The sequence below is a fragment of the Calonectris borealis genome, chromosome 7 (genome assembly GCF_964195595.1).
Source record: "Calonectris borealis chromosome 7, bCalBor7.hap1.2, whole genome shotgun sequence".
NCBI classification, from domain to species: domain Eukaryota; kingdom Metazoa; phylum Chordata; class Aves; order Procellariiformes; family Procellariidae; genus Calonectris; species Calonectris borealis.
Window position 1 is genome coordinate 16094541 of NC_134318.1, and position 25866 is coordinate 16120406.

General features: G+C 38.7%; 1 protein-coding gene and 1 long non-coding RNA gene across 4 annotated transcripts in view; one reads left to right on the forward strand and one right to left on the reverse strand.

Moving 5' to 3' along the window:
* The window catches only part of RET (ret proto-oncogene), a 37148-nt gene extending 15446 nt beyond the window's left edge, over window positions 1-21702 (reverse strand). Inside the window, exons 1-10 of the mRNA XM_075154359.1 lie at window positions 21429-21702; window positions 19500-19701; window positions 18840-19039; window positions 14210-14468; window positions 12985-13110; window positions 11978-12088; window positions 8057-8176; window positions 6210-6466; window positions 4921-5068; window positions 1009-1116 (exon numbers count right to left, since the gene is read on the reverse strand). Coding sequence (XP_075010460.1) covers window positions 1009-1116; window positions 4921-5068; window positions 6210-6466; window positions 8057-8176; window positions 11978-12088; window positions 12985-13110; window positions 14210-14468; window positions 18840-19039; window positions 19500-19701; window positions 21429-21662 — 1765 coding nt within the window. The 5' untranslated portion in view covers window positions 21663-21702. The remainder of the gene's footprint in view (window positions 1-1008; window positions 1117-4920; window positions 5069-6209; window positions 6467-8056; window positions 8177-11977; window positions 12089-12984; window positions 13111-14209; window positions 14469-18839; window positions 19040-19499; window positions 19702-21428) is intronic.
* LOC142084164 (uncharacterized) overlaps window positions 1-25866 on the forward strand; it is a 63589-nt gene that overhangs the window by 29675 nt on the left and 8048 nt on the right. The gene's annotated exons all lie outside the window — the stretch shown is intronic.

Sequence of the window (25866 nt, forward strand, 5' to 3'; positions counted from 1 at the left end):
TTTATTAAAAGCCTGTGACTCAGAAACAATTCCCTTCCTTTGGGATGAAAAAATATATTGTACTAAAAAGAGGAAAAAAAAAATAATATCCCACCCTGCTGGTTCATTACCTTACTAAGGCTCAGAGATGACTCAGTTCTGAATTATATTCTCTGTCTACAGCTAAAAGTGCCACTTACAACAGAACTGGGTGGGCCAAAAAGGCAGGCCTTTGCCCAAGGTTGCAACACGCATACTGTGATTTTAGGCTGCATAATTACAGATGCGAAAGGAAGAGGATGTTGCGATGCAACTTCATTTAACATGAACAGAAATTACTTAGATCAATTCCTATGCACAACAACGAAAATTTGCTTCTTTGGCAGTTTATAATAGACGTGTCTGACAATTTTTGCCCTTGAAATACCTTTCAATGACTGTGGCTTTTAGCAAATATTTCACGACAAGAGGGAGACAATAGTTTTGTGACAGAGGAGGAGAACTGAGTATCAATCTAACTATCCAGCTATATTTTAACAAAAGGATCTGTAGTTGTCTTTCTTTTTTGGTTTTGTTTGTTTGTTTGTTCTGTTTTGTTTTCAAAGGGAGATCTCAGTCCCTGGCTCAGGCCTCAAAGCATTGTTCTAGTATGAACAACAACAACAATAATGAAAACCCCATTAAACTTAAAATATAACCCATATTTGAAAACACTTACTGAGCATCAACATAATACAAAAATATATGTTGACTGGAAGAGAATTGGTAGTAGATTGGTTAAATTTAAAATAGCTTCAGAATCAAAATGTGTATTGAAGAAAACCACAGGAAGAATGCTTAGTTACACTGAATTAGTATTTCCCCTTCCCTTCAAACACTCCTTTTCTTGTATGTCCCTCATTTTTTCAGCTAGCAGCAAATTTAGAAGGTGCTCAGCAATTATTAAGTAGTGATCCAAACCCATCAATGAACTGCTCTTTATTTCCTTGCTTAACGTTTTCATCTTAATAACGAGCTTCCAATATTTACCATCTTGACTGCAGGCTCCATAAAGTTTGATGACATGAGGATGGTTCACCTGTTTCAAAAGGTTGAACTCTGAAAGTAGATCTCGCAGCTCACTCTGGGAAGCATTTTCTGCAGAAAGTGTCCAAACACACAGTTGTGGTTAGGAAAGCATTACTCAAGGGTTCTCTACGAACCATTTGAAGTATGAGATCAACCGTTTCTCCTGGAATTAGCAAGAGGTTGGAAAACTCCGTACTTCCCCACAGGAGAGAAATTTCCCCATCTCCACTGTCCTGCAGTCATTCATACCAGAACCAAGTGAATGGGACTGCTGCTGTTCTGGCTTGGTAACCTGCTATAATCACCACTCTGCCCTGATACAAATGACTACAGAAAGAGTAGGTCAGCCAAGAATCAGGACCAGAGTCTGCAATGTCTTGCAGATGCCATAAAATTAGTACAGACCTTTTCTAGTGTTCTAAAGCAGCTTTTTAGAGTGAATCTGTGGAATTGAAGCTTCAGAAGAATATGAAAGCCAAGATTTTATGTTGATCAAACAAAAAAGACTCGCTTAGTTAACTCCCATGATACAGCCCTCCTCCTCCTAAATACATTTTCTGACGGAATAAAAATCCACTAATCTACTGGCTTACACTTGTAGCACATATCTAGATTTAGAGTTCAGAAGCTGAACGTACAGTTCAGACTGATTTTACTGCGAGACATGTATGCAGACTTCACTGATGTCAGTGGGAATCGTATGACAATATATAGCCCCTAGGGCCTTTCATAGCCTTTCAAGCATTTTGTTTTTGCAGAATTCTTCTGACTAACAAACTTCCTCTTTGAATGCACTGGGGCTTGAAGGAGATCTTCAGTCATAGAGACATTATAGGTCAGAGATAACCCTTTTTCTACCTCGTCCTTCATCTCTCTGACACACAGAACCTCCCTGGATAGTTCCTACAGAATGTTATTACTGGGCAGTTTTCAAGTATGTGGTCACCTTTACTTAAGGCTAATAAAAAACAAGCTCAGCTTCTTATCTTTTGTACCGTACTGTATGTTTTTTCATAAAGGCTGTAAGCACTAAAGGATTTATTTGCATATCCGTTTAAAATACGTGTGCTAATAGTTTGCCCTGGTCATGATAATTTTTTATTCTGTTCTACTATATGTTTGTATCGGTACTATATGTTTGTATCTGCCATATATTATACTATAGTCTGAACCTCCACTCAGTCTTCAGAGCCTTCTACCCCATGGTGAAGATGCAAGATCGGATGGTCTCTCACTGCTGATAGGGACTTCAAAAAATATGCATTTATATAAAACAAAAATGAACAACATCAAGTTAGTGCCTATAAGAAAGTCCTATTTTTCTAGCTCTGGAACTGTGAAGCATATGCAAGAACAGAACAACGTTCCCCATGTACCATGCCTGTTTGCTTGAAAAACAACCTTTGATAGTGCACAAATGGAGACAATTAGCTCTGAAGCTTTATGCCCTTTGTTTTTACAAATTGTGAATAATGTCTCTTTGCGTATTGGTTGGTGGTTTCCCCTTTATTTTTATTGTAACGAGGGCATTCGTATCATGCAGGAGGTCAGATTTAATTCATATGAGAAAAGTGGTAATAATGGGCTGAAAAAATTATCCCTCTGTTCCTTTAAACCTCCATCCATAGCTCCAAGACTATTTTGGCTCAGCTAATTACTTACGGCTCCTTGTTCTTTCCCCAGTAGGTAACGCCAAGTTGACGAAGTAGGGAGAGTGCTACCCTGGTCTGTTCTTAACCACAGATTGCGCCCACCTACACAGCTCAGGCAGGAGATATGTTTTAAGCAATAAGCAGCAGGCTTTCTCCATTAACATACTGGTATACATACCATTCCCTTTTAAAGATCAGACAGTGTAGAGTCCCTAATACTTGGACAAATTACCCCCTTTGCATCTGTTACAGGGAAAGAATGGGTGATGTTGGCCTGATCCAAAATAACTGTCCTTTATACTTCCTGACAGCATTATAAAGACCACTGTGGACTAATGTAATGTTTCTTATAACTTGAGTTGTCATGTGTTAACAGTAAAGTTAAACTGATAACAACAGATAAATATTTGCAGAATGACAAATGTTCTTCACAGTCAAGTTGGAAAATGGAATTTCAGGTGACTATCTGCAGTGTAATTTACATTACAAAGGGGTTCATTAGAGCCTGAAGTATTTCTGTAAATGTCAGATCAATTTATTAAAATAAGGTCCCTAAAATAAAGGGTTACTCCTTCACATTATCAATTCTGTCAATTCTTTCCTTCATAATAGCTAGGGAAAGCTGAATGTTAAATTATCTGCAAGTAAAAGCAGCATTTTTACCGCTATGTCTTGAAATCTTAACTCAGTCACATGTTGTTGATGAAAATGTGCTAGAAAATCAGAGACATTAAGTGCACAAATAAATATTAAATGAAATTATTACTAAGACTATTCTATTGATAATGATATACAGGTCGTTAGTTGAGTATTACAAGTAATGGTTAACTAGTTTTCACTTCTGAAAAGAATTAGTTCCTCAATTTCCTCCATATGACCTGTTCTCCAGTGAACCTTTTGCGATGCAGGCATGTACTTCATAATGCATTTATTTCTTTGGTAAAATGATGGGATGCTCTCAAGCAGCAGATGATGTGTTGGTTTTTTCTTTTTTAAAAACCAACCTTGCACGTAATAGAAGTGGTGATAAGTAGTATAACATTTTTCTATAATTACATGTTTTTATTTTTAAGCAGCAGTGAATGGTTGGGGTCATTCAGCTAAAGCTAGTGGCCCAGCTAAAGGAATCTTCTTGCATCCATAAGCCTTTCTGAAGGTTGTTTCCCCTCTTTGTCTCATATATTCCTAGGTGCCTGATATGTAGGGACTACATGCACGTATGAACTAGTACACAAGACGGTAGAGAAGGACGCAATTTTCTTTTCATATCTATTTCGTCTTTCAGGCTGTGGTGAATAAATGGCCTCCTGAAGGAACTTGTTTGAGCATTTCCACTGACCTCCTTCACTATTATTGCATGTCTAGTGAAGTCTTTCTTAGAAACCAGGCTCAGACATTAGATATGTAAAATCTATACTTATATATATAACTGTAAAGGTGGCAAAAGCCATGCATTACAACAGCTTCCACCTGAAATGTACAGTAATACTGGAGACTTTCTACTTCAGAGACCAAGCAGAAACATGAATTTTTTCATGTTTTTCTTTCAGTACAATTTCTTTTTCTATATGGGAAAGAAGCAGGTATATTTGGGGCTGAAAACTACTGAACAGAGATGGGAACGAGCTCAAGGTCTCACGTTATCATCTCAACATTATCTAGGCATACTTTTTTTTCCCCAGCTTTAAAGTCTTAGGGGAAACTGAAGACACCAGGAGACAGCACTGGGCTGTTCAAGCCAGTTTGGCAGAGCTCCTAGTAATTGAAAAGCAGATCAGAAAGTATAAAAGTAGATGGAATTCTCAATCAGAAAAGTAACTTAATAGGTCTGTTATGTCTCTTGACACGATTATAACATGTTTTATTTAAAAAGCTTTGTCGAAGAAAACTGGGTAGAGGGAAAAAAATCAGAAAGCTTTAACAAGCCCTTGCAATATTTCCATCAATGCAGAACAAAATTAAATACATTTGCTATGTTAAGTCAGAGGCTCCTTGCACATCATGAATTAGAATTTGTGGAAATCACTTATTTGGATCAATGTGATGCTAGCTCCTAAAGCAAGAAATCTGTCAGAATATAAAAGAATGCTGGAAAAAATGGAGGGTGTGACAATGGTTGGTTTTAGCTGACCTTTTACTTTCATGCTAGCCCCTCTTAAAATCCATTCAAAGGTTACAACAAATAGTTTTCAAATCATTTCAGACCCAGATGTGAATGTACCTTTTAGCATTTTCACTGCCACAGTGGTATAGCCAGCTCTTCCCTTGAGTCGGAATGCTGTTGCCTTCACAACCTTTCCAAATTCTCCTTCTCCAAGAGTCTTGCCCAGAACCAGATTCTTCCGAGGGAATTCCCACTTTGGATCTTCCTGCAGGAGAGAAAAGAAACCCTATAAGATGAAGGAAAAAAAGGAGTAGCTAGCTGCACCTGAAGCATTAATGTTCGATAGGAGAACATTGTTCAGGAATAGGTACACTTTGGTGTACAATGTTTGGTCGCTCTTTTTATCAATACCAGTGTATTCCTATAAAAGCTTCTGAATCTCTAGGTATTTTGAAAGTGTTTTTCCGTTACCTTGAAATCACCTACTTCAAAACAGGCTGTACATGTAGTCTATGGATAATGGATTATATTTACAGATCTGGGAAATACAAATGAAACATGAAGTGATACAGGATAAATGCTTGCTTTCAGAATAACTATGAATATGTGACCTTGGACTTCACAGAGACGTAAATCAGTTTTACTCATGGAATAAGGCTTTCCCTTAGGAGTTCATCAGAGACAACAAACCTCCTCTTATGAAATTAGTGTTATTAAGCCTTATGGTTGCAAAATGATGACAGATGTGCAAACCAGACAAGAAATTAAAGCAAATGAAGCACAAGGTCTGTGAAGACCTCAATATCTAACATCCAAACAGATTTGATGTTGCCACATACGTCATATAAAGTGGCAGTGTTTCTCTACTGTATTGGTCTATGAAAACGCCCCAGCTGGCAGGCATCATGGATAGTATGAGATTCAACACAGAAAAAGCTAGATTAAAGGTATGATAGTGTGACTGGGCAAAAATCCTTAAAATGTGGGTAGAACTCACACTCCAGCTGACACCTACAGTCTGTTTTGTTTTAAACTTACCCTTGTTGTGATACTATGGCTCATCACAGAGACTACAAACCTACTGATTATTAGTATTTAATTGGGCAAAGTAAAACCACACTACTGTCAAATGTAGAGTTACATTTGTAGAGAAAAAAACATTGGCTCAAATTAGGTCTAAGATGTTACATTATATCAAAACGTAACAAAAATAGAAGAATATATGGTTTATCCAATTAAGTATCTTCAGTTCCCTGCCTGTACATGGGATTTCTCTTTTAGTTATTTGAGTTGGATATTTCTATGAATAGATTGCATTTCCATAACATTTTGTGCATGCATAAACAACATTCTTTAGGAACAAGAAAGACATAGAAAAAGAGCATGCAAAATGACATCAGGCTTACTGGTATTTTAAAGGTGTCTACAGACACCTGATTCTCCATGGAATCTAAAGAAGGCCGGCGGACGTTAGTGGAAGAATAACTGATGGGGTAGGACTGGGCTGGGCGCCGGAACGTCATTTCTGCGGAGGCAATAGGTGGTTTTGGAGAATTCTTGTGGTAACGATGGATGAAGTAGGAAGAAAGCAGCACGGAGATGATGAAGGACAGCAGCACTGCCCCTGCTATCACAGTCTTGCACACGTCATCACATAGTTGCTCTGTGGACCAAGAAAAGCTTCTTAGAACTTTGCTTGTCTCCTACTTCTGATTTGGCAGCGCACATGACGCACACAGGTGTGACAGAAACAGAACTCAAAATGATTTAAAAACCTAGAGGAAAACCTAATAGCTAATTCTCAATGGAATTTGAGAATTTGCAAATATGCCCACTGCACCTACCAATTCTTTTTTTATTTTGGACACCAGCAGGTTAATTGTTTGCCTAACTGCCTGTGTAAATGTAAGGATAAGTAGCTTGACCCCATATGCCTTATCTTTATAGATGTAGGCTACTTCTGACACTGTTCTTTAAGACCCAGCCTACAATATATTGATCTTCTGATATCACTTCTCTCTCTGGAGACATATGACTGAATTTTGCTTGTGGACAACAGTTTATGTTAGAGCCGTTCAACCCATCAAATAAAATCTTCAAATGTGAATTTAATTCATTATGTCAATTGTTAGACATTAAAGAATATTTCTCTTCAACTTTTTAGATTATAAGGAAACTTAGAATATTTCTGCTTTGTATTTAACAAATTAATTATTTCTGAAAACATTGCCTAATGCCGCAACTGCTTCTAAAGTAATATGCATTTTTTCCTCCCCATTTACTACTTCCCCTTTTGAAGAAGCACTTTTAGCGTCTTACTTTGGAAACTAAGTTTCTTTAAGCCTATGTGCCCCTAGACAGCATTCCTAGGGAGTCGCTTCCGGAAGGAACTGAGATCCAAAATACAGTCCTTGCACTGTTGTTCATCAGATAATCCTGACTTCAGATACATAGTTAACTTAGCTACATCTGCAACCTGTACCCCAGAAATAAGTGGAAACAGCACAATATCTTTCTAGAATTTAAAAAAAAAAAAAAAGCAAAAGCAAGAAGCTTTATGCTTCCTCTTTCTCTTCTTATGCCTACAGAAAATTTACTCAAGAGTAAATTGAGATATATTCCAAACAATTCAGTTTTAAAGATGCAAAATATTTCATGTTATATTTAGTATTAGCAATAATAAAAAATTTTTTTTTGAAAAGAAACCAAACAAACAAAAAAAACACCACAAGCCGCATGTAATCCCCATCAGTCTTTTTCAAACAACTGTGTAGAGCTTTTCTGTTTCAACAAAGGTCAATGAAAAAAGTAATCCACTCCTCCTCCTAACACAATGGGTGCTGGCTATCTCTGATATTCTGAAGCCGAGATTTTCAGAAATTATTAGGAGGCTGGCATTACTTGAAAGTAAAAGAAGTTGTTATTCTAATTCTCCCAACTGTCTTTGCAAATATCAGGTGAGTCTCACTGAAATGCAAATACTGCTGGAAATCAAAGGATGACCAACCTATTTGTCAGGTGGTAATGGATAAAAAAGAATCTTTAGCCAAGGATAGAAATACCTCCCCTCTGAAGATTTTCAGACTCCACAGTAGAAGGTGCCAGTTCTTAATTAATTTTATGTTAGCAGTCTCTGACCAAAGATACTGCTTATTAACATGCCCACAAGTTTAGATCATTGTATATATACAGATGATAGATACAAACAGAAGAAAAGATTAATATGAGGACAGCAGATAATGTTTAGACTTACCCTTGATATCATCTTTCTCACAGTAACAGTTCTGTCTTGGGAAGCAGTAACATATCCCATGTCCTGACTTAATTCCAAGATTTCCAATGCCTTTCCCATGACCACCAATAATGTTTCCACCTAATCAAATACAGACAGAAGCTAAGATTCTCACATGTAGTTAAAGGAAAAAAAAATAAGGCTCAAAGTTTTCCACGGATTTATCCTAGTATGCATGTGAAATTCGACAGGGCAGCACAGCGCAGCAATAAAGACAGTGATTCCTGAAAATTAGGGGAGAGGCTAAATTCTGAAATTTCTGAGATCCTGAAATGAGAGGACCTTGGACTGCTTGAACATTAGCCCTGATTAGCAGTTATTCCCATTATGGAAGACTCTGGATTAAAATTTATCTAGCACAAAAATACAGTATTTCTCTTTGCATTGCATAGATGGGATACTTTCCTGATTTCATGTACTCATTAAAACCTTACACAGAATCCCATTATTTAATGCCAAACATCTGCCTCAAATGATCATCTCATGGCTGTCCTGACTCAGTTTCCTCATAAAGCATTACAGTTCTGTATCAGTGAGGTCATCTTACATTTTAAAATTCTCCCTAAAATATCTCCTCTAGTCTACTTATTTTAGTTTATGTCCACGGTTGTCTTAGGTACTTTTTTACACATGAGATGATGTACAGTTCAATGGTATAGACCAGCGGTCTAGCGACTTGAGTTCCGTTCCTGGTTCTGATGCCAATTTCCTCTTGCCTTGGAAAAGTCAGCGTACTGTTCTAGATATCATTTGTTCCATTGTCAAATGGAGATAACGATACTTAATCACATCTGTAAAATGCCACGGGATAGTCTAGTGAAAGCACTAAGAGTAAGTGCCAAGTGTAAGTGATAAAAAATGAATCTTTGTTATCTAAAAATGCATTGTTTAGTATTAGGAAAAAAGGGCAGCAACTCATACAGAACTGCTCTTGATTTCAAGCAGGAGTTCTTCATGCAGAGTAATTGCAACTGTATTTCCAAATAGATGACTTTTTTCCTGCATATATTATAAAAATGACCATTAGTTGTGACATTTTTCATTTATAAACTGCCTTTAATCACAAACAGCGTTGTATAGACAGAAACCAATCAAGTTCTGCAAGTTTAGCTGCCTTTCAGAAAAATCACCTAAACCATAAAGGGATTCAAAAGATGAACAAGTTTTTTTTCAATATAGTCGTCTTTTTATTTCAACTCGTCTTCCTCCATCCCATCTAAGTCGATAGTAGAGTGAGTGACTCTTGCTTTTACATTTCTTTGGGTGTGTAACATGAATTGAGGAAGAGGATATTTTTTGGCAACATAAAGGCAAACATCCTTTTTTAGAAGAAGTGAAACGGGGACTTGAGTATTTAAGCAAAGTAGACAGATTTTGACCATCTTTCTAGAGAGGCCCCACCTACTAAATTATATGCAGCTCAGCTGGTTAATTTTGGAAAAAACTGTGCTGAGTCATTCCTCTCTGAGCTGACACTTGTTTGAAGAAGCATGGGTGTTCCCAAAAATTCTTATGCCCCCACCAGCCAACTTTCTCTATTGTGAAGAGGTGATGAAATAAAATTTCCGTTAGCCTCAGAAAAATTATATTATTTATATCTGCCTATGTTTGAGGACCTGGTAGAAGGGGGAAGCAGGGGATGAGCAGGTCCTATCTAAACTGTTCTTGAGCGAAGGATTTGAAGAAAAAGAGTTTTTACACAGCAGGGAAAGGAGGAGTACATTTTCACTGCAGGTGTACACTGGAAACATGGAGCTTCCTACATGCATTCCAGAGACCCAAAAATGTATTTTTCACCAATGCATTGCTGGTAGGGAAATTCCAAGAATTATCAATATTGTTTTGAATTGTGTGGTGTTTCACATGCTCCCGATTTAAATCATCAGCTGTTTCCATTGCCCTGTGGTGGGAAAGAGCCTTCCCTGCTTCAAGATCATTTGGAAAAAGGAAAAACCATGGCCCTATCCCACACACCACATAGAAACTCTAGAAATTCAGAAAGTAAAAACACCGGTTGTTGGACAAAACCAAAGATGACGTCCAGCTACTGCTGAAAACAAAGACAAACAAAGCAAGGTAGAAGCCTAAGCACTATATTTTTTTTTCTATTATCAGAAAGCCAAAGTTCAGAGGAACCTACAAAGACCACTCATTTACAAATGTTTAGCCAGATTCACACACTACAACCAGCCCTGAAGCAGTTACTTACTACAAGAAAGTCTCTTGCTTAGAATGCAGCTAGATTGCCTCTATTTGATAGGCACAGCCACAGCACCAGTTGTTTCAGCTGAGTGCCCTTGAATGTAATATTCATAGTGGTAGTGTGAGAAAGCAATTTTGGGACTCAAGTACACAGCCATCATAATGATAGATGAATTATAAAAATAAGTATTTTAGCAACTGTGTGTACTTAAAGAATATCCTTGATCTTAACACATCTGGGACTTTCTATTTATTGCTTGCCATTCCCGAAGAGATGTCCTCTGCCAGTAAAAGCTGATATAATATACTCCTGCACCTCTGAGCTCCCAAAGCACGCTCATTTCTTTGTAAATACACTGCTTTTGGGCACCAGCCCAGGTTCTGAATTTTGTCAAAGCATGTATAAAGTTATCCAACTCAGGCATTAAAAAGGCCTACATAGCATCTTGAAAGCTTGTGTTACTTGCCTGCTTCCATTACCTAATAAGACAGTATTTCTTTCAGGCTTCTATTGAGCAAAACATCTGATGCTGCATATGTTGCACGTTACATGTTTTAGCATTGCAGCCTCTGGCACAAATATTTCCACTTTTAGAATGACAACTGATTGTGGTTATTACCAATAAAGAATTCTTTTTAGATGATTAGAGAAGTTATTTGCATTCACTTCAAGCATTTCTGCAACTTTAAGGATTGGTTTTTTGCACTCTAGTGAAATCATTATCTTTGTGGTAAAAGTAATTTGCAATACACAATCACATTCTTGCATGTAAGAAATACAAAGGTGCCTCCTTATTCATTCATTTTATAGAAGAACATTAAGTCCTAGCCTGTAAGAAAATGCTAGTTCCTCTAAGACTCCATTTTAAAATGTAAACTTGGAGTATACAATGTCAGAGCCAGAAGAATTATTTAAGAAACATCTATGTCTTTATTCCCGAATTAAATACTGATAGATAACAAGATCCATTTAAAAATTATCATCTTATAGAAGACTGAAATTGTTCAAGTGCAATACACTGTTTTTCTAACCTTTATATCTTCAGGGTGATTGTGAACTTGCAGGTATGAGCAGGTATATGAGTGAAATGTAGAAGTGTTCAAGAAAAAACACAAACCCATTTCAATCCTTCATAAATGCTGTTTATATGAATCTCTGCCTGTATCTTCAAATAGATAAGGTATTGGATCATTTTGATGGTCACCTGTCAAATAAGGCCAGGTGCATTTCCCCAAATGATCCTCTGTAAGCACGTTTGTTTTAAATTGAAATTTGTTTCTTCTTACTTATTTGAATTGGAGTTCAAATAGGCATGGTTTCTATCATATTGTGCTAAAGTTTGGAAATAGGGCATTAACTTGCCTAAAACCTATACCTGTTTCAGCAAATACCTCCACTGAAAAACACTACCTGTGAATTAGCAGAGGGAGCAGAATGAGAATTACTGAGAAAACCTTATCTTTCCATCACTGTCAGCCAATAGGTGTTGGTTGACTGGCTTAAAAAAGAACAAGATTAGTCCCCACAACCTTAACTCTCTTGTACAATTCAAATGCAGGTATGACAATGCAGAGATGCTAAATATGTTGAGCTTGTAAAGGTATCTGGGATCAAGAAAGTGGAACTTGAACAGCGATCAGTAGTGAAACAGAAAAGCCCATCCTAAAACATTTCCATACTTGTGCAGTCTTGGGGGCACACAGCCGGATCTTTGCTCTCAATCACATCACAGGTCCCATCCGGACAAGTCTTGATACTTGGAGTGCACGTGGAATAGTTTGTGGTGATCCCTGTTAACACAGAAACAGACAGCTGCACAAACACCACAAGGCGTTGAAGGAAAGCGTATTGCATCTTCTCAGTGCACGTTGACACACACAAGCACAGGTTACTTTTCTTTTTAATATAAACACCTATGAATATAAATACCATCCGCTAAAGTAACAGGCAAGACAACAGCTAAAAGCAACTGGAAGAAATATATTTTTCACTTGTTTTCTGCTTTTGACAGCTCTTTGAGCATGTCACTCGCAGTTACAGTGAGTATTACTTGAAAAAGAGCCAGTTGACCATTTTGAGACTGAAGAGTGGCTTTCGCTACTAAGGATGTCTCTACACAATTTCACACATACTTGAATGTGAAGGTTACAAGTAATCAAAGAGAATTTGTGATACTCATGCAGTTTGAAGGGATAAAGCATCAGCACAGAAGCATTGTTCTGGAAGAGTCAAGAGTACTGTCACCTGTCAGATCTGTGCTACAGATCTCAGAAAACAGAGACAACAAAGACACATCTTCTGTGCTCACTAACTGTCTGCGGGGGCATACCTGCTCAGAGGCTCATTGGTATGTTCCAAACTCAATCCATGGTCGCAGAGATTATCTTGCAAGCCGTAAGTCACCCATTCCAGTTACACTGCTGCAAACCCAATTCATTACCTGATGTTTTACATATCACGTTCAACATCACCAGGGACAAGATCAAGAATGACCATTCCAACTTAACCTCATTTTCCTTCCTAGTGCATGTTTCATTTGGGTATTACGGCTAATTTTTTTAGCCCCAGCTTCTGTGTAGTTTACTATACCATGTTGTCCAGCCAGAATAAATCAGTTTATATCTATGGAAGGCAAATGCACAAATATGACTAAACAGAAGCTTGATTTCACACAACAGAAATGTACCTTTTCCACTCCCCTGTCTCCACTGGCATCTTCCTGTTAGCACTCCCAGGCCACCGCACTCTTCACATTCAGCGTGGTGCTTACTCACAGCACAAGAGTCAGGGCAGTCCTCCTCTTTTTTTAGAACTGTTGGGAAGAGGGTTTGCTGTCAGTGCAGGACAGGGAGATGAATACACAAGCAAGTCAGCTCGAATCAGAAGGAAAACTGCTTTCTTAGGGGTAGATAGGAAGGAAAGAAAGATGAAGAAAAGAGAGAAAGTCTGACCACTGACCAACCCAACTATCAGTAAACTTAGATAACAATTAAAGAAAAGTCCAGGTGTTTCTTCTCTATGAAATAAAAGACAAACATGATGGCATGGTTATCTTTGCTTGATAGCACACTGTCAATGCCTAGAACTGTAGAAATGTGCTAACATACTGATAAGAGAAAAATGGGGACCATAAGTACTTATAGCTTCATACAAAACTTTTAATTGAGGGAAAACACTTAGTACTTGGGCTAATGCAGTAGTAGCCCAAAGAGCAACAGCTAGGAATGTGTGATTTCAGACAGCACAACCTGTTTGCTCTTGGATTAGGAGTTGTGATATGATACAAGGGAATGGAGGCAATTGTCAGGTAGAATTGTAAGGTTCTGCACAAAGTGTGATACGGTTTGGAGAGAAATGATTACGTTCCCAGTGTAATCCTCCTCTGCTGTGGCTGTTGTAGAATATTTCTAACGTTCTGCCCTTATAAACTTTTCAGTAAAATGAAGTAAATGCAATTGCCACATGAATGTTAAGCACAAAAATTTTTAAATAAGGAAAAATTGGAGTGAGAAGTGGGGAGAAAGATGATTGAATAAATATACTTAAGGCCAGAGATTCATGGTTTCTCATATATATACACACTTCTTTTTTTTTCTTCCATAGGAATATGTGAAATACAAAATAAAGGTCACACAGACACACAAAAAAGATTCTTCTAAATCAAATGTCATCATGAACATTAGGAATTGCATACGATACACCACCGTTCTGTGCATTAGTTCTTCCAACAAATACCTGCTACAGGCAGGTCTGATTCAGAACTCAAAATGCAAACTTTGCGATCCATATCTTGTAACTCAGACTTGGTTTTATTGTTAATGCCATCAGTTTATAGATACCCTACTAATGCATCACCTAATACTCATACCTCTTGTAAATAGTAAATAGTTCTAATTGACTCGGGTACTTACGAGTTCCTTCCAGTACAACAGTGAGGAGGGTTTTGGTATGTTTCCTGCTCTGCTTGTCTGTAGCTTGAATAGTGTATTGTATTTCCTTGCATTCGGGTCTGCGTAGCACAGAGGAATCATTCACATAAAGGCTTCCCCATTTGTCTTCTCGGCCTTGAAGTATGCTGACAGGATAGCAGCTTATGTTGGGGGGCAGTAACTTGTAGGTGATGTTCACACCACGGAATTTCATACAGTTTTCAATGCAGATTTTTCCTATCTAGGCTCAAACACCAACAAAGAAATCACAGACAACAGAAACAAATCTATGCATGAAAAAATATTCTGTGCTTCCCAAAAATATCTGAAAGAAAATTGAGCATATTACACCTTGCAGAGTTCAGCATTTGATATTTTACTACCAATGATATCATTTACAGATTTGATATTTTACTACCAATGCAGTACGTGAATGCTTCAAATGTGATTTATTCTCAGTAAAAAAGAGAGGGAAAGCATTACCATTGTCTGCAGGCTAATAGTGGAAATGCAAAAAGCCTTGACCCAGAGACTCGGTGATATTTGGTGCCTACTGCTGATGGTCAGCAGTGTTCAGAGAGAACAAGACCCTGGGATTTGGGAAAGTCTGAGGTCAGTCCCTGCTCTCTCCCAGGCTGATCAGTGAGAAAAACTTTGGTTTTGCTTGAGAAAGCAAACAGCTCAGTGTGAACAAAGCTGAGACTCTTTTCTAGTAAGATAGAAATAGAAATTGCTAATACATAATTTTCATAGTATTACAGTCAAAAAGTTTCTGGCCAGCAGACTTCCCTGAAAGCCTTAAAAGGAATAAGAACCTCATTGTTTCCCATTTGCAATTTTTTAAACATTTTTATCTAAAAATGAAAATATGTTGGTTTGCCATATTTGAACTTCTGCCTGCCAGAATACCTATGCTAAAGCACTCTTCAGTCTGAAACAATTTATTTAAGAAACAGGAATGTAAAGCCCGGTCTCCTGTCCAGCTCCTATAGGAACTGATCCAAAGCTCACTTTGGTTTTTCCATTTACAAGAGTGGGATTCGGATTAGGTCCAGAGGCATTGGCTTTCCTTGCAGGGAAAACCACAATGTGAAGGGTGGGGTGTTATTTAAGGGAACTTGGTGATGGATTCTTTTCAAACACTGCAGTTAAGATGTGTTTTCAAGTAACACCACTGCTAGTAAAAGCATATCTGTACATCTTGGGTTTAGCATTCTTATTAAAGAATGTAAAAAAAAAAAAAAAAGTTTTTCGTACTAAGACCTCTTCCTATGAACCTGGACTACTTAAAGTCAGAGAGAAAGCTTCTGCAGTCCTAGAAGCATATTTTGTCATAGGATAGTCCCACTTCATCTGACTTATTCCCATTCACATCACTGACTGGTCACTTGGCACCATTTGCTGGGGTTTTTGGTTGGGTTTTTTTGGTGGCAGGATAACATACAAAGATTCTTAAAGCAATCAGAAGCTAGGCCGCTTCTTCCATGCTGTCTCCTCTCCACAGCATGCTGGGACTGGCAGGAAGAAAAAGAAGTAAAGAAAAGACTTGAACTGTTCATAAACTCTGTCTAGACACAAGGTCTAGACAGGTCCCTTCCAGAACCACGTCATCTTAGCTTTGGTGCTGCATTGCAACTGGCAGTGTTTTACAAGTGCTTAGACGATGTTTCTTTGAGGCAGTAGGAGAACATAATAATGTTCCATGGCATTAACCTTTATATAGACTAGGTTAAACTGTCCTTTCTGCCTACTCTGTCATAATTGCTTTTTCCAGGCACCTTTTTGATCAACAGAAGTTTCCTGCAAAGGGGATGGAGAAGACCTCATAAATTCGGGGTCCCTGAAGAGCAGATTATCCTTAGAGTAGCGCATGGGCCAGTTTTGCTTTCTCTGTATGATTTGAGAAGCTAAAAATGCCCCCCCTCAAGAAGTTTCTACAGGAAAGATGGGCTTTCTCTTTTTGCCTGATTCCACTAGGTAAAGCCCAAGCTTGTAACTTTGCCCTGAACCTCAGGTTCTAGAGACAGCACAGCTCTCGCGTGCAGCAGAGCACAGCATCAGGGGAAGGAGGTAGAAGCAGCCAGTTCCTCTTTCTCATGAGGAGGGTAAAAAAGAGCCTGGTGATCAGGATTAACATCAACATACAGGGGAGGAACCTACAAAAGTGCATTTTGCAAGACACACAATAGTTAACACAGAAATACCATTATCAGGAATGGGAATGGAAAAATCCACCTTTTGAGCTCCAGAGTAATAAAGTCTGGATAATGATAACGTTCCTCTTCACTGAATTCCAGGGACATTTGGACATATAACCTCTCTAAAAATCTCAGCCGATGTTATTCATCATTTGTCTCAGTAAATGTCAATAGAGCTTTAAGTCCTTTGATAAGTTAAATGCCACTGGGCAAGCCTGTACCGTCAGGCCATGCTTCTGTTATTCAATTCATTTAGCTGCTCAAATAGACAAATGGCATCAGCCCAGCAGTTAATCATTTCTTCACGCTCTTGTGTTTTCCTTAGGGCAAGAGACAGTTCAGCCTTCATATTGATTTGGCCCAGTACTTTTCCTTACTGCTCTGGCACATCACAGCTAATTATGCAGACGACTTTAATAATGTGAAGTGCTGGGGACTAAGCTGTTTCCATTGACTTGTGCTCCAACCTGAGCACACTGTAAATTCAAACCCAGCTTCAGAAGTAAGTGGATGACAGTAACTGATTGAGACCATCTCCAGAGCCAGGATGAGTTTTGCATTTTTCTGGTCAAGAACCAGAACAAAATCTCTTTGTGAATTTGTGTTTAGGCAGCACAAAGAGAGATCTCTTCCCACAGACTTGGGAGTCCTTCTTGCCAGAAACAGTCTTCCCTGCTACTACTGCCACCCAGTGAAACCGCATAGTTAGTGGGAAGTGCCATTGTTTCCACAAACCCTAAAATTCCCTTTCAGATGTTTGACTGTCCTGACAACATGCAAAATCAGCAGCTTTAAAAGTTAACTCTTTTTTTTTTTTGGTTTTGCATTCTGGAACTAGAGAACTATACTCCCAGACTTCAAACAAATGTGTTCAGGCAATCTAGGGTATGCACAGATAAACATGGTTTAACCAAATTTAATTTGGAATTCATTCATTCATTCATAATATTATTGTATGCATACACCTATATGTAAAATCTGCGTGTATACGTATACATATATATACACACATATAAAAATCAATTAATTCATATATATTCATACACACCTAACAGTTAAGTTTCCACGCTTTTTAAAATTACAGTCATGTTGTGACATACATACAATTGGGGCCCATTTCTAGATGCTAAGAGCTACACTATGAGTATCTTACACACGTATGCTGTTATTTCTTTTAGTGGGAAACCCACTGATTTCCCCCTATCTCCAGGCAAGAGTGTTTTACACCGCCGAGAATAAAGCTTTCACAATCTGGTGCTACAAAAAAACCCAAACCTAACATCAAAAATACTGTGATCTGCACAAAAAGCACAGAATACGCTCTGAAGTTTCTAATGGACTGCACATTTAAAAGTTGCAGCCACAAGGCATCACAAAATGTCATAAAGTAGCTTTTTGTAGGGAGCCCGCTGTGTGAGCGCACTTGGTATCTTTTTCTTATTTAGGATATTCACTGCAGACTATGGGTAAAATGTCCCTTGACTAAGCAGTAGCATTTTTATTGGTCGTGAAAGGCCTGTTCTGTACCCTGAACAGCTATCAGGCCATAGTGCATTTCATCAGATTAAATATAAGAACATGCAATATATCTAACTTTCCTTTTTCTTTCTTTTTAGCCAGAGGCTTAAAGATTAATAAAACCAAATTCTTCCTTAGAAGTCTTCTAATGAATTGGTTTTCTCTGCAATTGGAATGATCATATTTTAGTCTCAATCCTCCTGTCTGCTACAAAAACACTGGCAGTATTAGTTTAAAGCTAATAAATATAGCTTTATTTAGTTATGAGGTATACTGTCCAGCAGCTCCCCCAAAATGGCTCATCACTGATGTTTTTAATATTCACCTTCATAACATTAATTATATTGAACTAGTTCCTTATTAATGTACATATTCCATAGGAATTACATTGTAATTTTCTCCTGATTAATGTCAACCTGTTCGAAAGCGTTTCTGGAAGGCATTATTAATGGCAATGGTGGTGATTAAGGTAAAATGAGGGTTAAATTAGGAAACACATTAATTTCTAACCAGCCATTATCTGGAGAAAAGCCATTAACATATTGGAATATGTAGAGCTGGGAATCCAATAGCTGGGACAAATTTCTTCTTTTGCCCTTGATATTTTTCTGGTTATTTATGCCTAAGCCACTCATGGTTGCAGGTCCTCCTGTCTCTGTTTCTCTCTATTAATACTTGCACGTGTAGCCCCTCTTCTGTTACTACGTGATGGGAGAGCTAGTGTCCAGTCTACCCGATATCCACTGCATCCAGCAACAGTCATATTGATATCACATTTTTCACCGATTCTACTTAAAACAGCTACAACCAACGCTTTAACGCATCTCGCCCCAGTGATCTATCTACTAAGCTCTGTCTCTAACAGAGAGCGAAAGTATAATTAACACAGTTCTTACTTGTGCAAAACGTTCAGCATTTCTGTTCACTGTGAACTGGTAAGTCATGTTTGGAAACTGAATGCTGACAGGGAGGATGGAGACATTGAAATGAAGCATCACCGATCTTTCTGGGCCATGAAATTCTGTGTCATTCACCAAAACATCCAACTGGAAGGAACGATGCTCTGTGACTGAAATACTTTTATTCAATACCAGTTCTGCAAAAGAAAAGATTAGTCTGTTACCAACCCACATTATCTGCAAATGTGTATTTTGATACTGCAATCCCAACAATATCACATCAAAATTACACATATCAAAGTTAACCCTAACAGGAAACAGAAGGCGAGCTAAATATGAAAATAAGCTCCTATGGAGTTATGCTCTGTGCCATTCAAGTGTTTGGAGAGGTCCCCTTCCCTTCTAACTGCCATGCTGAGAATCCTACAATCAGAACCTCTTGCTCATCAATATACACAACATCATCCCGTACACTCCCTATCCCAGAGATACACAAACTCCATGTTTTCAGTACATGTTTAAAACTCAACATTTGCTTATCTTGAAATTTCTCAGCTTTCTTTGGCTCAATATTTACAAAATGCTTGCAAAAGTTCAAGAGCTTATTGGTCAATTACTAACAAGCAACTTCTTCTTTATTTGAAGAAAGAGCCTTACTGTACTCATGCTGAGTTCCTCTCACTTGGCTGCCATTTGGGCTGAAGTGGATCTCATCGAAGATGTGCTCTACCCGAAATGTTTCACTTATCCAGGGATCATCAGTAACGATGGTTCCTGTGTATTTCTTTCTGCTGCTTTCAAGAGGATAAATAGGTGTGGTGTCTGCATCGTATACAGTTAGCGTTGCAAGGACAGTTCCCTAGAAGGCAATAATAAATGACATTGCTGAATGACCTGGAAGCTTTCTTCCCCTGATACATGTTAGGAGATTGAAATATTGGTCAAATAAAACCTTACAACTTTCATTCAAGCTCACTTTCATTCAAATTCATTTTAAGCTTCAGGTCACTATTTCACATCTATTTGGATCTGAGTTAGAAGCTCAAAAGAAGATGGCAGTGAAAAAGAACATATAATCATTGGAGTCTACGTCTAAATAGAGTGCTAAACTTTTGAGGTAGGAAATGAGTGCACATGCACAGGTCTTGATTTTTTTCTTTTTTTTTTTCTCTTTTTTAAAAAAAAATCGATGTTATTCTAAAATACTACTAAAAAAGCAGGCTATATGTGACTTAAAAGACAAGGAAATACATTCACACAGGTCAAACTCATTACCTGAAATGGCAGAAGTGGCCTGGGTTGGCTGTCTTCTGCTTAGTCTACTAGATTGCTGTTCTCTACCTGGACACTGAAGCCACAAGGCCTTTAAAGTTTTTATTAGCAATTCTGTTGTTTCAAATTCGTTCAGTTACTAGAAAAGATTGAAAGTTTCCAAATATAATGCTTTTATTCCACTGCAAAATGACAGTGAAATTTGCTATGTTTTGAACGCTTTGCAGGCATGTAATTTCAAAAAGAATATTTTACTTTATAAAACAGTTGTGTAAGACCTTCACTTTCTATCATCCAGAGCTAAATCAAACTCCCAAATCTCAAAATTTTCAAAAGTAAAAAGGAATTACTTTATGACCAGGCAAACGTGATGTGTTCATAGCGTCTTGTCAATGCTTGTTCTAGTCGGGAGGTGGCAGCAAACTCCCAAAATCATTCTTTTCCCTTTCAGACACAAACAGGAGCAAAATATACTTTGAAGGGAAATTTGACTGCAAAAAAAAATGCCGCTGTTGTGAAACAGAAGTCCTCTCACGAAAAATGCATCATTTAGGCCCCGAAAGAAGTGCCTTCTCTATACCATTGACTTACAAAGGGTTGTTGCTCCAGTGAGAAGAGCCGAAGAGCCCACTTGTATACTTCTCTACTGAAGCAAGGGGTGTACGTGCGCAGGGGGCAGACACAAAAACATCCAGGGTTTAGACCTCTTGAAAGATCACCTTGGGGTGGTAAGGGAGAAGTGGGAGGGCACCATTAAAGCAAGCTCCTGGAGCTCTCCCTTAACAGCCTGACACTGGAAACTTAACACCTTTGCAGGTGCAATGTTTGTCTGCAGCAGACAACCACTCCTCCTAACTTTCTGTTAACTGGTACAGCATCCTAATAAATGTTCTGAATGTAGTTCTGATATCTTGTACAGATTTGCACACACACACACCCCTGTTGTAACAAATCTCAATTTTAGTCGCCTGGGGGAAGCAACCCTGTAACAAATAGAGAGCAGAGCTCAGTACGGGGAGATACAGCAACCCTGACCACAGTCCTAGCGATGGTCCATCCTGACCTCAGGAACTGCTAACGCTTCTTTACACTGTTTAAATCCTGACCCAAACTCTTCTTACTTTGGGGTCTGAATAAAATATAACTCAGGGGAGAGGAATTCTGCAGACTCAGCATTTTACAATCACAGCTCCGAAGGGCATGGTGTGGTCACGTGCTTGACGCTGAGATCCATTACCCAGAGCACGGCGCCCAGTCATCACGCCTCCCACCGCTGCGCTCCAACTTCAGGGACTAGATAAAGGAGAACATTACCTCCTTCCTGTTGAACTCCACGACAGCATCTGCAGTATCAGTGCCATTGGGAAGGAAGGGCGGAGAGTCATCTTCATCTAACACATTCACCAGGAAGGGCACCTCAACCTGCACTTCCCTGAAGCCCTCTCTCACGGTACATTTGGCAATCAGCTCATATCTCTCTCTCTCTTCTCGATCTAGGCGCTGCGTCACACTTACGCCGGTGGTGTTCTCATTGTATCGGAAGGGCATACCTTCAGCTGAAAAACATAGCCACAGTATAAACAGGGACAATCACATCCCATTATAGGACACTGAGAGTTTTCTTCTTTAATACACTTTTGCAATCAAATAAATCCACTTGGACATCATGACTGCATGATAAAAGGCAAACTCACAAATGAAAGAGAAGGAATTTGTGGGGCTATATTAGGGTAGGCAGAAAACATGGAATAGACGGGAAGAGCCTACAGTCTAGAAGAAGCACAATTTAAAGCTCAGGATATTCCCAATCTGCTCTTAGCAGGTGCAAACTTCTAAAACCAATCTTTTTTTTCCTTAGGGAAGGAGATAGCCCTCCTTCCCATCCTCTCTGTATATCTCAAAGCCGAAGTCTTCAGGCCCAGTTCACGTTTGCAACAGAATTTTCTTTATAGAATCAGTCTAGAGGATCTACTAGAAAAGAGATCTTAACAGTGTGGCTGTTTACATCTATTGCTGGTACGTGAGTGGCTCAGTTCCAGTTTTACCTGCCAGCAATTTGTAGGAAATGCTGAGATTCTGACACAGATGATGAACTGAGGGTAACTGGAGCTGATGAAAGGTGCCAGGTGGTTTATTCTCTTTGATGTGAAAGGAGAGATCCATTTCTGTGAAGCAAAGCTGCCTTGCTGTCAGGGAACTGCAAGCTGGTGCAGTAGCATTGATCAAGGAGAGGAAAACCGTGGTGCGCGTAGCAGAGTCACATTCCTTCTCTTGGAAGGGGTGGGATGAAAGGAAGACATACAGCATCACCTTTGATAACGGCATCCAGTTTCCTACAGCTTCAGGAAAAAAACACCAGAAGAAATATTTTATAGAAGACAAGCCAACATTTCTTTTACCCGTTTTGTGCTCTAGTCCATTATTCCACAACCATATAGTCCTATTATGTAATAAACCAATTCTTGAATACATCATCTGCTGGTTGGAAGACTTTAAATCTTAACCTTAATAAACGCAGTAAGCCAAAAAACTATAGGTGTTACCACCAATTTTACATTGTAGAACCTTACAGAACGATATCAGCATTCTGTCTGTAAGACACTGACATAAAACAGGTCACTATCAGTAATCAGCTTTTTGATAGGTTTTTGGAGGGACTAGAACAGAGTGGGGTGGCAGCAGGGAAAAAGAGTGCACAAAATGGCAATAAATATTCAGGACAGACCCACAACAACTGTTAACTGTCATTTAAGTCACAGTGTTCTGATAGTTTATACCAGTTGAGGATATGCCCAAATTGTTTACGCTTAGAGGACAAATTGCTGCATCATTTTGAAATAGTAAGAGCTGGTCAAAAGATAACATAGAAGTTAAAATCAACCTGTGGCATCTAGTAATACAGTCTCAAGCCTTAATTATTTTGATTACTTTGCTTTGACTACAGACAGAGTGATAGCATCTCCGTAACAGATCTAATTCACTTGAAAAGATGATCTAGGTCACTTTGATCCATATGAACAAAACAAGACTCTCAAGTTCTGGATAGCTATTCTTCCTTTGTTCAGTTACAAACAGCTATCTGATATTCATGAACACTGAGTACCAAAAATGCGGCAAAAATGGGTGAGATATCAAGCACTCAGCACTTAAAAAATAAAGCAGTAAAAGTCTGAAGTTGAACATTTAAACATCAAGGCACCTAAGTCAAAGGGTAGTGTTGATATATGGCTCTTACAAACTCAAGACAGTTACTACAGGCTCTCTCCAACAGCAGAATTTCTGCAACTGATCACAGCGATATGCCATTAACTCCTCACCCATTTCCTCCTCCACCATCTAATGATACCTAATTTCCTCATAGATCAAAATCACCAAAACCAATTTACTGCTAGAACATAAAAGAAGGGGAAAAACCTGAGATAATTCATTTCTGTAGTTCAATAGTAATCTTCTCTAACAAAGCCAAATCTCAAGAGAGGGAGAGCGGTACACTTAACCATTTCTTCCAAGAGCTGTTGGGTGTACACATGCAAGTGTACTTTGTGCATCCACGTTACCAGAGTTCGAGGACCGTTTATATAAGCGTTTGAACTAATCTAACTGCATCAGTCTGGACACTAAGCGCCCAACATTAACACAGTAGAATTGGCTTAATTTGCATCAGTAGACGAACAAACTGCAAATCTCAATGTAAAAGCTGTGACTTACAGGTGTGAAATGCAGAAAAACTATTTCAAGTAATGCACCTTTCCCACCGCAGTGGAGTCCAGTCCACAGTGTGAGCAACTGGATCTGTCCCAAGTTAGTGTTTGCTTTGGCGTATGGTTCCCGGCATTTGCTGTGGGTTTCGCTGGGTCTGGTTCCTCATTTTAAAAGGGCAGTGTGTTTTTTCCAAATTTGATGCTCCATATGCTGATGGATACATCTCATGATCTGAATGTACTTCGCTTTAACAAGAGATACTTCAACAAGAAAAGCTAGTGGTCTCGTACTTACACAGCATGTTAAAGTCTTCTCTATCCAGGCTTTTGCTGAGGTAGAGAAGTCCTGTTTTTTCTCTGATTTGAAACCAATGATTTTCATGGGATCTTGCTCGAGAAATGATGAGATTCTGGCACAGATGAAAGTGGGCCACTTCCCCATGTGAATCCCTCAAGGTATGGATGCGCAGGAGCGGCGTACCTGCTGGCTGATCAATGTAGACATTCTCCGAGTACTCTTTCCTGGGGAAGTAGAGGCCAAAGGCGGCTGCAAAGGAAGGCACACAAGAGGAGAGTCGCTCCCAGTTAAATGATTTTTGCACTAGCATTTCCTTAAGAGATGCATTTCCAAAGAACCAAAGGCTTCATTCTCTAAGGACTAAAGAAGCATCAAAAAAGATGTGGAAAAAGGCAGATCCTCATCTGGTGTAAATAAATATAGTTTTACTGCACTCAAGCCAGGGACATAGCCACCAAAAATTTGGCCTATAGTTTATGTTCAAGTTACAAAACCATCTGCTTTTTGAAAGCAAGACTTCGCTGCAAACGTGGCCCAGTTTAAGCAGAACGCTTAATGAAGCTCTGCTTGCCAAATTTTACTTCAGTTCATATCTGGAGCTCTCAGCTGTAATTCCGTTATCTCACAGATGATATTCAAAGAAGGAAAAACCCTTTGATGAAATCACACACTTTAGAAGCCTAAACACACTCTCCGTTAAGAGAAAACACAGAAATGCATCAATGGCTCGCACACTTTTCCTTGATTACATAAAAACCTCTCTTCCATAGGAGTCCTTTTGTGGCTCCCTCCCTTTCTAAACAGGCCAGCGTGATACTTTTGGTACAGAAAATGGGAGTTGTTTAAATAAAATTGATATGAAAGTCTTCTAAGTATTTTAAATTGACAGATGGGAAAGCTGAGAACTGACTTGCCTGAAGTGGGGAGGAAAACATACATTTATTTTTAATACAGTGGCTGTGACTGACCCGTTGTTCTTCTCCCTCTGACATTGCAGACATTCACATTTAGTAGGGCTCAACTGCCCCTTGATGCCTGTTTCTTCAGCTGATCTCATCTCACCAGGTCACTTTGCAGTGGCCTCTCCACCCCCTTCCAATGCTTCCCTTCCAATTCTACTACTTGCAAATATGATCGAGCAGTGGAATGCTTGACAAGCAAGGAAGGTACAAAGTGATGCTCATTGCGCTCGTGCGCACTGAAATACTGGACCTGTCACTTGTACTTCACCTGCACTGACACTCAGTACTTGCTCCCATACATTGCAGAATTTTGCATCATTTAATCTGAATTGATAAGGAGTAAGGCATATAAAAGGCTCACACATCTGCTGAACAAATGAAAATAATAACAATTTCCATATGTTACTAATACAAGACTATCTTAGCTTAAATCAAGCCAGGCACAACTGGAAACGATGGTAATACAGCAGTTAAATTAGGGATATAATGCCAAAACATCTTCAAAATAGCATCAGGCTATAGCACGTATTTATTTTTTTTTATTATTGGATCCATACACTGTTCTACTGAATGGAGAGGACCACAAACAAACTGTAAACAAGAGACCTCTAATTTCATTTGGAAATACCACAGAAACCACTGTACCTTGCAGTGATTCATGACATCATCAGTATCCCTGGATGCAATTACATCCATGAGATTTACAGAGGCCCATTATTTTTTCTACATATACTTTGCAGTTTATGAATAAAGTGGTAAAGTAATACGGTAGGTGAATTCGCTCCAAAGTA